This window comes from Gambusia affinis, linkage group LG15 (genome assembly GCF_019740435.1).
Source record: "Gambusia affinis linkage group LG15, SWU_Gaff_1.0, whole genome shotgun sequence".
Classification (NCBI taxonomy): domain Eukaryota; kingdom Metazoa; phylum Chordata; class Actinopteri; order Cyprinodontiformes; family Poeciliidae; genus Gambusia; species Gambusia affinis.
Window position 1 is genome coordinate 20,335,720 of NC_057882.1, and position 11,304 is coordinate 20,347,023.

Genomic DNA, 11,304 nt, shown 5'->3' on the forward strand with positions numbered 1-11,304 from the left:
ATAGGTGGCTGGTTGGATGGATATTGGTAAAATGAACAAAAATGGGAAAAGAAATGAGGAACTGAGAAAACAGAGGTTTTCCTAGATTTTACTCAACCCCTTGTCATCACCCTTGTCTTTTGCTCACTCCACAAAATCTATTTACAATTGTTTGCAGCTTATCCATAAAAAAATTAAAACCTGATTCTATACATTTCAAAACAGTATAGGGAATCTGACTAGAAGAAAATGGTAAGTGTTCACAATTTTCTTGTAAAATCAGTGTGTATCTGACTTCATTGCCAGGATTGGTATGGTTTACACTGGCTGTGGCAAATCAACAGTTAACTGAGGAACAGGTCATAAATCAACCTGAGCCTGGTGAGCCACAGCACTTTATCAGAGGTAAATTTAAATATAAAACTGGCAACCTGGGAGATAAAAAAAAATGGGCATTTTTGATATTATAAACAATGCTGACAAACCCCAAACACATATCCCTCAATTACTCTCCACCAGAGCACAAAATATGATTAGATTTAGATTTATTTTGCTGATAAACATTTTTCTGCAAAGCCTGCAATAATTTTAAATGTGTATGAAAATTCAGCATACCCTAACTTGGCAACACACAGGTGGCACTCCTTGATATGTTTTTCCCCCTCAAAAACAAGATCTGAAATTCAATCAAAGAGCAGCAGAGAGCCAATAGGATCTCAGTGTCTGTGGCAGCAGCAGCACCAGTCTGGGTTGGCAATTGGTCGGCTGTTTCACACAGGAAGGGATGTAATTGGTTGCCAGCGCACCAAGGCTTCATTGCCTCCATGGCAACATTGCTTCCTTATTGCTTAGGGAAGGTGAAAAGGAGGGAAAGAGGGGAGGCGACTTTCACTCAGACGGTACCTCTGCATTATTCATTCTTTGTCCCCGTGTGCTGGTAGAGCGTGTGTGATTGCACTGACTGACTGATGTGTGTGTTTCTATCTTGGTTTGGGTGGCAGTGATTGGTTGAGATGTCAGGGGGTGAATAAGGTGAAGCCAGTGCAATAATTGCACCCAACTGTGCAATGCATCCAGCAACACCAAGTCTATATATAAAACAGCTAAATGAGCTCTAAGGCCATTTAGGGAGCCATTCACTGAGATGCTGACTAACTTTAAAAAGCAGCTTTTGGCTTTTTGAGACTTACTTTCCGAATTTAAAAAAATGAGACATATGCAACATTTTTTTATTTACTTGTTTGCCATTTTAAAGGGCGGGTGGAGCACACATCTGGACTCCCGATTAGATTCCGACTGGCGGAGCGCAGTCAGAGAACGCACACCTGGGTTCATCTTTACACCATCACCAGAAACAACAAAAACAACCACCACGCGGTTTGTTTGTTGTTGTTTTGATTCCTGCAACCCCCCTTCACACTCCACAACAGTTGAGGGTGGGGAGAACTGGAGGGAGGGGAAGAAGAAAGAGACAAGGGTGGAGTCAAAGCAGGAGAAAAACATCACAAGGATTAGTGTTAGGTGGGTGGGGGTCATTCAAGACTCCTCCCTCTTCATATGTGTTTTGTGCATGAACAGGGAGAAAAAAAGGTGGGGGGAGCAGCAACGCCTATTGACAGGCGTGTTGGCCGGCAAGCTGGCTGGCTGCTCCTCCGGCAGCGGATGCTGTGACGAGATGGCAACAGACACCCAGCGTAGCACGTGCTCTCAGTTGCCATCGCAACCTGCCCTTGGATACAGCATGCTGGTTGGCCGTTTCTAGCTGTTGTTGTTGTTGTGCGAGGCTGATGAAACCTCGTGGATGAGGGAGGGCGAAGCAGAGCCGCGTGGAGCTGCTTTCCTGCTCTGGGAGAAAGTGTTGCCATGCATATTAGAGGTCAGCCAGTAAACAAACAGAGGTATTAATAAATTAATAATCCTAGCCACCAGCAACCCCTGAAGAAACTTGCCATTTAGCCCTTAAATCCAAGAGAAACAAAGCAGGATGAGCCCCCTGATCCTTTACAAACACTAGGGCAAAACAAGAGGAAGCAGTTGAAAAGATTATTTCAAGAAATCAAACTGGTTTGGTTAGTCACTTGAAGTTAGCAAAACTTTTATTACACAAGAACAGGTGCACAATCAACGAAGCTTAAAAACAACAATGAGACAATGCAACAAATGAAAAAGGTGCTATACAAGTTATTTCATTATGATCACATTCTGCTCTAATGACAAACAAAACATCCTCTGTAAATCTGCAAGGCTAAAAACGCTACACACTCGAGGAACAGAACAAAGAAGAGACGAAGAGTGTGTGGCCTCAAGTGGTCAGATCAATACCGCATTGTGCTGAGTGTGCAGCCCGGCTGATAACATCCTGCACAAATAAACATTCTGCTCATGGCACACATTTATTCTGCACCGGACCCACAGAGCAGACGCTGCAAGCCGCAAGGAGCCGAGGTGGCAAGATGATTGATTACAAGAGCAGGCAGTCTTTGTTTCACCGCTGGTTTTTAGGACAAAGCCCAGTAGATGGTGTGAGTATGTGTGCAGCTTTACGTTCATGTGAACAAGGTGTAACTGGGACAAAATGTTCTCCTGGAGACAAAAAAAGAAAAGTGGCTGATATTAAACTTCAAAGCTGGAGGCATTTGCACATAAAAAGGTGCACAAGTTGAGACAATAAAATCTGTAATTTGCAGCACCTGGAAATAAACAGTATCACAGATGACTTGACGCCCATCGTTGTCAAGCCTCATCGCATCCCTTCTTAAGGCCGGCTTCGATCTGCTCCAGCCGCTGTGCCATGGACACAACGAGCAATTTCATCTGGAAACATTGGGACCAGGTAACGGAGAAAGATGGACATTTTATGGCATTTGCAATCTCAGGACGAACAGCAAAAGAGAGGGTGGTGAAACAAATTAAGAAAGGGAGGATGGAAGTAGTCACAGCGGGGCAACAAACGAAGAGGGAAACTGGACAGGTGGGGAAATGAAGAGAGCAGAGAGAGAAGGGAGGAGAGGAAATAATTAGACAAAGGTGCCAGAGACGAAGAGGAGGGGATGGGCGAGTAGAAGGGTAGGGAAACAGGTCAGCGAGAACAGCAGACGAAAAACTCATTTAATTGTCGACAGAAAAGATGGAGTGAGCCCAATAACTACAGCAGAAAAGGCAACAAATATCAGATACAGAACAGACCAAATCTGTGCTGATGTTACACTAACTGAAAGATTCAAGAACTTACCTATGTTTTACTTAGAAAATAAATTGGGAGTTTAACTTTTTGGTAATTTAAGACACAATGGGCAAGGAGTATCCACAGTATTTCTGGCTCATAGACAGTTTCTGTTTAGCAGTGTCTCTTCTTTGGTATAGACTGATGGGGCCAAGCTGACATTATCCTGGAAACTAAAATACTTGCTATTTTCCATTCATTAGAAGGTATTCATGGGTCAGTGCTTCTCTGATAGTGCTCATCTCCTTCATATCATTTTGCTTATGCTACTCAGTCCGATTCATCTCTATTCTAGCCCCATGTTTGATCAACATGAGGAATTCTTGCAAAGTCCCTGACTGCATGCAGTCAGCCTTAGATGGGAAACTTTTCATCATCTGGAAACATATGACTGACTGTGACTGTATTTCATCAGAACTACAACTAAATCAAACTCTGTCAACAAAACAACACATGACAATCTCATTGTATTTTGTTGGAGTGAATTAGATTAATTTTGATTTGGACCAAATTGGAAATCGTGTACCCGGATATGAATTAGGCCCATTTCTCACTGAGAAGTCATGCATTATGAACTGGCACTATAAAAATAAAGCCTTAATGGTTAATTTTTCAAACTCTTGTGTAGCTTAAAAAAAGCTAACAAGTGCCCCTTTTAAGTTTCAATTTTATTTTAAAAAATCTTAAATTGTACTTGAGTGAAGGACTGATGGATCATTTGGCACATTAAAATAAGGTGAAATAAACACATTACTTACAACATACCTAAGTATGTAGTAGAAAAGCTGCACTGAAAAACCTAAACTGATCATTTTCCTGCATTAATGTTTGGTTGTCTCCCCATGTTATGACACCTTAAGTGGAAATCTTACTACATAAAGCTAAAGTAAAAAGCCTCTTAAAGTTTTGATTATATTTTTACATTCCAAATAATGCTACACATTCTTGATGCAAGACTTATTTCCAGCATATATTTTAATGCATCAACAATTAATAATAATAAAAACAACTAATAAATAAAACTCTTCAAATAATGCAACTGCTTTCCACCCACAGTCAGAATCACCAGCCTATATAGATAATCATGTCAACAAAAGGCTCAACTCTAGATTTAATCCAAATTTTAACCTGTCATATTTAATTACGGTGTACTGAATGCACCCTTTGTTTAAATAGCAAAGATTTCATTGTGTGACATTAACTTTTCAAGTTTCTTGTTTTGGCAAAAAAGAAAATCTAATTAAACGTGAGAATTGCTCACGTAAAAGACAGAAAGTTGGCATGGTGTTTAATTACAGTCTCTGTGTGCACGTAAAGAAATATTAATGATCTGTAGATCTAACAAATGCATTTGTCTTCAGGGCAGTGTGACCTGTTTTCAATTCATGTGCATAAAAGATAAAATCTCACTGTACAATGAAACAACTGCCAAGTGTGGGATGTTCAAAGGGGTGAGATAAGCGCAATAATGTGCCAGACATTCATTGAGTTAAAGCAACAAAGACACTTCATCATAAAAACCTGTGTCCCTTCAACAAAGATTCCTCAACACACTCTCCAGCTATTGTGCTAGAGTGTGGGAGGGTAAGCAGGTACTCCTGCACACTATCACCACCTACTGGCAATTGATGTTTCTGCTGTTATTTAGGAGGAAATTCTTAAACAAAGGGTGATTTGGAAGAATTCAGAAAACCAACACACAATCAAAGAACGTGTGGAAGAAAATAAAATGCAAGCATGACAATAAAACATACAAGATTATTAGAGCTAGAATAAAACAGACAACTTTAAACAGGAGTGATTTAGAATGTTAAAATGAAGAAAAGATCCAGAACTTTGTTGTTTTGGGGCAAGGAAAATAACTTGGGAGGTAAAAAATGAAAGTGTTTTTTGGAAGGTGTCACGGGTCAGCAGATGAGGTAATGTCTGATATCGGAGTCTGCCCACTATGGGGGAATGGGTTTACCGGAACAAAGCTGATGTCATCCTTGTGCTGTAGTACAACTTGTGCATTTAGAAAGCTTCATCGGGAGAAGAATACGACTCCACACTTAACGACTCCAGCTAAAACTGCCTTATCCTGCTGGTCAGATTTCTCTTTTTCACTTCAATATTAGATAGATATTTATTTTTAATTTATCAGACAGCACAATAATTTAAAAACTAATAACAATGCAATCTAATACAAATGTATAGATGTTAATTGTGACAACAAGCTTTAAGGGAAGAAAGAGTGCTAATTTCACAATTTTTGCATCCTGATAGTACAACATGAAGGAAAGCAGACAAAGAGAAGCAGAAGCAATAATTTACCTCTGTCAACTGTTGTTCAACACTGTGCCTGTACTCCACTGTTACCAGCTGCTCTTTGGGGCCCTCTGCTGCCAACATCTGGGCTCCAGAGCCGAGTACATAGCTGAAAAACACACAGGGTATTAAGTTGTCTGGATGCATTACCCATTTACATCACTCACATGGCTTCAATAAAATTTAATATTGACATATGATCAAGAACAATGAAGTTATTTTACACAACTGATTTTATTGTTTAAAATTTAAACAGTGTTAATGTGAGGATTCTTAGTCTATTAAATGCTGCACAACCACGATTAACATGTGAATAACGCCACACATCTGAGGTCAATGAAAACAGGGCTGCAGGTTAAAAAAATTATCTTAGAGAAAATGTCAAACACCACGGCATAATTTATTAGCATAAACTAGCAAGAATATAGATGAACATAATTAAAAGCTGGTAATAATTAGAAAAAGTGTTTGGGTTCATCAGTCAAAATTGAAAAGCAAGATTAAGTGGTTATAGTCTTTGAGCTCAATATGGCCTCATTTTACAATCAATTTTTACAAATTGTGGCAACACAAGCAGAGATGCAAAAATAATTGAAGTAGCATAATTTCCTCACTGAAAAATAAAATACAACCTTTAATTTAAGAACATTAGTTCACAGAAAATAAATCATGTTAAAAAATGTATTTCAACATGATTTATTTTATAAATATACTTTTTGATGTTTTTTTTCTATTCAACGACCTCAAAGTTGATTGTTTAGTAATGTTTAATTAGTAATCCACAATTTTCTGTTATGCAGAAAATACAATCTTTGAAAAACAAGAGAACATGAAAATCAATTATAGCATGTGTATTTTAATCACACTGTAAACATCATTCAATTCCTGTCATTAAATTTTCCTTCTCAACCAATAGTAGCTGGAGTGGAGAATTTGTGCTTTCCATCATTGTTAGTCGTTAGATTTGTTTATGTTTATTGTGTCTGTTTGTGTTAGTCAGTAAATCTCAGCGTGCTTATTAATAAATAAAATTTTTGATTACAGCAATTATGAGTTCCCACTGATTTTTTCTTTTACTCAATAATTCAAGTGTTCACCTTGGTGTTGATCCTTTCTAAATTATTATCTTGCGAAATACGCAGAAATATTCTTACTTCATTTATTTGTAAATAGAGAACTTTAAATGGAAAGGAAAATACATTCCTCAGATAGTTTGAGGTTATGAGACTGATAAGTCTACAGTTAATGATAACCTAATCATGCATCAGGATTAGACCTTCATGTTTGTTTGGTTCAGTTTCAATGCATTAGATTTTTCAGGCTCTCTGGGTAGAACACTGCTATATTTCAGACAGTAACAGTGAACTAGAAATGAAAGCACCTGTCGATGTTGGCCACACTGAGACAGAAAGTGGACCTCTTGTGGTCCAGGTTCCTGGGCGTAGATGTGTAGACCATGCCAAGCACCGAGTGGCAGCTGCGACAGATGAGATCCAAAACCAGGCTGTTGAGTTTCAGTTCATGAAATAAAAAATAGTAAAGCATTAACAAATTTTTGTTATCCAGTCACGACCCAACCGTAATACATAAATACCTTGTAATTGTAGACCATTACCTATATTGTATTAGCAGCTTTAAGAATTAGAATGTCAAATGTCAGAGCTTGCAAAATAGCAGTAATTTTAAAAATGAGCAGATAAGTCTAATAATAGTAATACGGATAATTCTGTTTTTTACTTACAAGTGAGTTTTAAACAAAAAACCTAGAAAATGGTTACATTAGTAACTGTTAAAGTACAGAGTGTAACCCTTCTTACCAAACTGATCGTTTGTTCAGTTCAAAGAAGCGAGTGTCCTTTCCAATGATAACGTTGTTGGTAACCCCTGTAATGGTAACAACAGGTCAGCATGGTGCATCACATTATCACAAAATAGCAAACTATTAAAGAGGCATCTTATACTTTTTAGTGGATGTATTATATTTTGGGGCGGGGGTTTTAATCAGACAGCAGTTTGCTGGTCTGAATAGGAGAATAAAGTAGCATAGTACTTTTGCAGACCCAAGACACAGCGGCCAGATCGGTCTATTTAAACCCTGAACTGTATATATTTTTTTCAATTACAGTCCATTTTTCAGTTTTTAAAGTATAAATGCAAGCTCACTATTGAATTATGGCAGATATATCTGCAGTGGGCAAGTTTTAATTCTAGAACCAGAAAATACTGTAAGCAAGAAGATGATGGATGGATTAATAGATGGATGAATGGATAGTTGGTTGAGGCACAAAACCACATACCAATGGATAGACATAATGGGGATAAAGGATGCACACAGGAACAGGTCATACTCACGCTTTAGTTTTATTTGGTTCTGTTCGTCTTCACTTCCATCCCAGGACATTGAATCTCCAACAGGCAGCCTGCACTTCCCACAGATAAAAACCACGGGCCCGTCATCGTCTTCCTCTACTTCTTTATCCGCTCGGCCGAAGAGTTTTTCTTCAACTGCACTAGAATTAATACTACATACTTCAAACGTCTTGTTTTTGTTTTTTTGACACCCAACAGACTTTTCTTTCGTTGCCATTACTGCAAACCCCGTAAGGCCGATGTGTGTTTTGAACTTAGGCGGTTGGTTCAAATATCCGGAAGCACTCGAGATGTTCACTATTACATACTTCCGATTTCGCCTTTCTGTCTGAAAAACTGGATGCAGTGCAAATATATTATCATGCTATATGGACTGATTAAACGGACAAAAATATCTTAAAAAACAAAACAAAAACCCCCAAAAAACAACAACAACAATAAAAAACACACAGAGAAGTGACAAAGGAATTGCTAAAAAAGAGCAAAATAAAATGAGACAAAATTATTTTTGTTACTACTTTGTATTTTAGTGATTTTATTTTTGTGCAAGTGTAGTCCTATTTTTACTGCGTGTACATGACTATTTTAATTTGACTCCTCACCAATGACAATTTAAAATTGTCATTGATGAGGAGAACTGAACTCAAAGAATAAGGGGTAGGAGTGTAAAATGAGTTGCTCAATAAGAAGAACAAAAAAACAGTAGAAAACAGATACTCTATAAAGATACACGTCTCCGCGATACTTTTCCCGTTTTCTGAAACGGGTCCCTGGAGTGAATTATCTTCACTTCACAACAATCTTTGGAATTATGGAGGAAAAAAAGTGAAACGGATTTTTTAAAATCTTTTTTTTATTTTTTATTTTTGCATGTACACTTTAAAAACACATACATAGCTAACTGATAATACTTACGCAAAGTGTATTTATCATTTTCTTGTAAAAAAATTTTTTTATGTAAAACTTTGCAAAATGTTTTTCTGTCTTCTCATTGGCTAAAAACCAGGAAGTTAATTTGAGGGGCGCGAAAACACACTGCTTTTATTTTGAGAATCGTTAAAGCGTCAAAACATCTCACAATTCTCTAGTGACTGTCAAGGTTTTTCATGCCTTCTCTGTGATCATGTGTGAAAAGCTGAGAAAGGTAACTCTTTGACACTTGTAAACACGCATTAATGCGCCAACCGCATTGCTGATATTGTCTTATTTTTCTGTCTCTTCCACAGGTAAACAGCTGGTTGGGGGTAGTGTTTGGGGATCAGCCAGTGCCACCGTTTGAGGTCAACACCAGGACAGTGGACATACTGTATCAGCTGGCACAGTCCAGTGAAGCCCGCTGCAGTGATACTGCTCTCCTCATAGAAGACTACAAGCAGAAAACATCAGAGTATCAGGCTGACGGTGAGGCACATACATCAAGGAGAACAGATGATGCATAAAACATTTGGATTGGAATGGCTGAATTGATCTAAAGTGTTTAGATATGACGAATGGCATGTTTTACACATGTAGAAACTGAAGTAAATAAATTTTTTATGGCCTAAAATTCAGGTGTGGGTTTTATTTTTTAAAGCTCTCCAAATTGTCTCCATGTCAGCCCACTAAACGACACTAAAGACTACTTTTGAAGCATTTAAGGTGAATATTTTGTGCTCAGATGTCCAAATTGTTATTAAATTGGAGGGAAAATAGAATTTGGAGTTTAGAAAATGCATAAAGTTTCAAAATAAAGAGCACATAAGAACTCTTTAGTCTGTTTTTCAATGTTTTTCCAAAAACTGTATTTCACTAATTCCATCTTTCTTTTTTTTCCCCACCTAGCTGCTCACCTTGAGGATGTTCTTCTGCACAGTGTCGGCCTGTCTGGGGCAAGCTTGCCAAAGCCGACTGCAGACTACTTGTCTGCTTTAGTGGACAACGCTATGGTGCTGGGAGTGAAAGACACGTCTCTGACCAGGTAATTTTCTGTGGCCTTGTATTTCATTGATCAGAATGTATGGTTGTTTTATTTTTGTTTGTTTGCAGCTTCATGCCAGCAATCAACAGCCTCACCGGTGATCTTCTGGAAGTCGAGAAGTCAAACAGAAAACTCGAAAGGGAACTAAGGGCGCTCCAAAAAAGACTCGGTTCAACTCTGGTGCTGCGGGGAAACCTACAAGAGTAAGAATGAGGCGTGAAGCGAGCTGTTAAAAGTGTGTCAGTTAAGTTTGATTAGAAGGTTGGGCTTACACATTGGCGGTCTTCATTGTCAGGGATATCGACAAAATTACCAAATCTCAAGCAGTGGAGAGTGCGAAAGCAGAGGAGAGACTGCTCAACATGGACTTTGTGACGGCCAAGGCTCAAGAGCTCAGTATCAGACAGCAGAGGTCAGAGGTATGTTGCAGCGTATTCCTCTTTATAATTTGGGATTACGGCATAGATGCTGAGGTACTAAGTGGGATAATTTCCTGGTCATTTTGTGATTTAAACAGTAATCCGCATTATCCACAAGTGGGAATCAACTTGATTCTTGACAAAATATGATTCACTTCTCCCGATTTAGTCAATTTTCAGATGTATATACGTCCAGATGAGAAGCTGCTGCTCAGTTTTAGAAAGAAGATTAATAAAAATCCCATATTATTTTCCCCTCTAAATAACCAAACAGTTTAAATTCTGTTTACCTAGTTGCAATGTTGTCTACCTCTTGTTTAAAACTTTAATAGATACAGTATTTAGTTTGTTAGGAGGGCCATGGTGTTCTGTTAGTCACTATTCTGCTTTGCCAATCCTGCAGGCTCAGCTTGTATCCAGGAACATGGACAAGTCAATCACCCACCAGGCCATTGTGCAGCTTTCTGAGGTATTTCAGCATTTTCACCACATTCATCGCCATGGGGATAAAAGCTTTACTTTGACTGCATTCAGGGTTTGAAACATGTCATCTTATTTTTCTCTCTGCAGGAAGTCGGCACACTGCAAAATGAAATAATCCCCCTGAAAAAGAAGCTGGAGTCTTACATGGATCTGAGCCCGGTTCGTTCGTTTTCTAGTTTTTCAGACTTCATTACTTTTCCAACCAAAGGAGCGATCACGTTTCCTGTTTTGTCCTTTAGAAAGAAAGAAATCAGCTCAGTCTAATTTATTTAAGCATTAAATTTAGGAATTTAATCTTGAAATGTGCTTTTTTTCCATTCTAAACCTTCAGAGCCCATCTCTTGCACAAGTGAAGATAGAAGAAGCAAAAAGAGAACTAGTGAGTCTTTAAATATTTGGTTTTATAACATGTAAGATACCATTCTTTGCTCATTTGTCATTTTAATTACTTTTTCTTTCATTAATTTTTCAGACTGCACTCGATTCCAAACTTGAGATAAAGGTGGATTTTAAATGAAGTTGCATGTTGCACAGTCCTTTCTTTAAAAATAAAAGTTTTGCACTCA

At 38.2% G+C, this 11,304-nt stretch overlaps 2 protein-coding genes across 3 annotated transcripts; one reads left to right on the forward strand and one right to left on the reverse strand.

Annotated features, from left to right (window-relative positions):
• Nucleotides 1-2,057: 2,057 nt before the first annotated feature.
• Nucleotides 2,058-8,160, reverse strand: mis18a (MIS18 kinetochore protein A). 2 transcript variants are annotated; one of them, XM_044140942.1, is made up of 6 exons: nt 7,862-8,160; nt 7,327-7,393; nt 6,891-6,986; nt 5,516-5,618; nt 2,670-2,793; nt 2,058-2,562 (listed from the first exon to the last, which is right to left on the reverse strand). In XM_044140942.1, exons 1-5 carry the CDS (start codon nt 8,094-8,096, stop codon nt 2,713-2,715), a joined length of 582 nt encoding a protein of 193 aa, XP_043996877.1. In that variant the 5' UTR covers nt 8,097-8,160; the 3' UTR covers nt 2,058-2,562; nt 2,670-2,712. The 2 variants fall into 2 exon arrangements, with proteins under 2 accessions (XP_043996877.1, XP_043996876.1); XM_044140941.1 differs by having other exon boundaries at nt 6,891-7,013; nt 7,862-8,158.
• Nucleotides 8,161-8,872: 712 nt separating this feature from the next.
• On the forward strand, nt 8,873-11,304 carry haus1 (HAUS augmin-like complex, subunit 1). The gene is made up of 9 exons (XM_044141067.1): nt 8,873-9,023; nt 9,106-9,280; nt 9,701-9,836; nt 9,905-10,039; nt 10,132-10,255; nt 10,659-10,724; nt 10,826-10,897; nt 11,070-11,117; nt 11,211-11,304. The coding sequence occupies exons 1-9, from the start codon at nt 9,003-9,005 to the stop codon at nt 11,253-11,255; spliced, it is 822 nt and encodes a 273-aa protein (XP_043997002.1). The 5' UTR covers nt 8,873-9,002; the 3' UTR covers nt 11,256-11,304.

Coding starts and splice junctions, on each gene's coding strand:
- haus1 (XM_044141067.1), top strand. CDS start 9,003: ATGTGTGAAAAGCTGAGAAAG. Junction 9,024..9,105: donor TGTGTGAAAAGCTGAGAAAG/GTAACTCTTTGA, acceptor TCTCTTCCACAG/GTAAACAGCTGGTTGGGGGT. Junction 10,040..10,131: donor CTGCGGGGAAACCTACAAGA/GTAAGAATGAGG, acceptor CTTCATTGTCAG/GGATATCGACAAAATTACCA.
- mis18a (XM_044140941.1), bottom strand. CDS start 8,096: ATGGCAACGAAAGAAAAGTCTGTTGGGTGTCAAAAAAACAAAAACAAG. Junction 7,394..7,861: donor GAACCAAATAAAACTAAAGC/GTGAGTATGACC, acceptor TTACCATTACAG/GGGTTACCAACAACGTTATC. Junction 7,014..7,326: donor CTGAACAAACGATCAGTTTG/GTAAGAAGGGTT, acceptor GAAACTCAACAG/CCTGGTTTTGGATCTCATCT.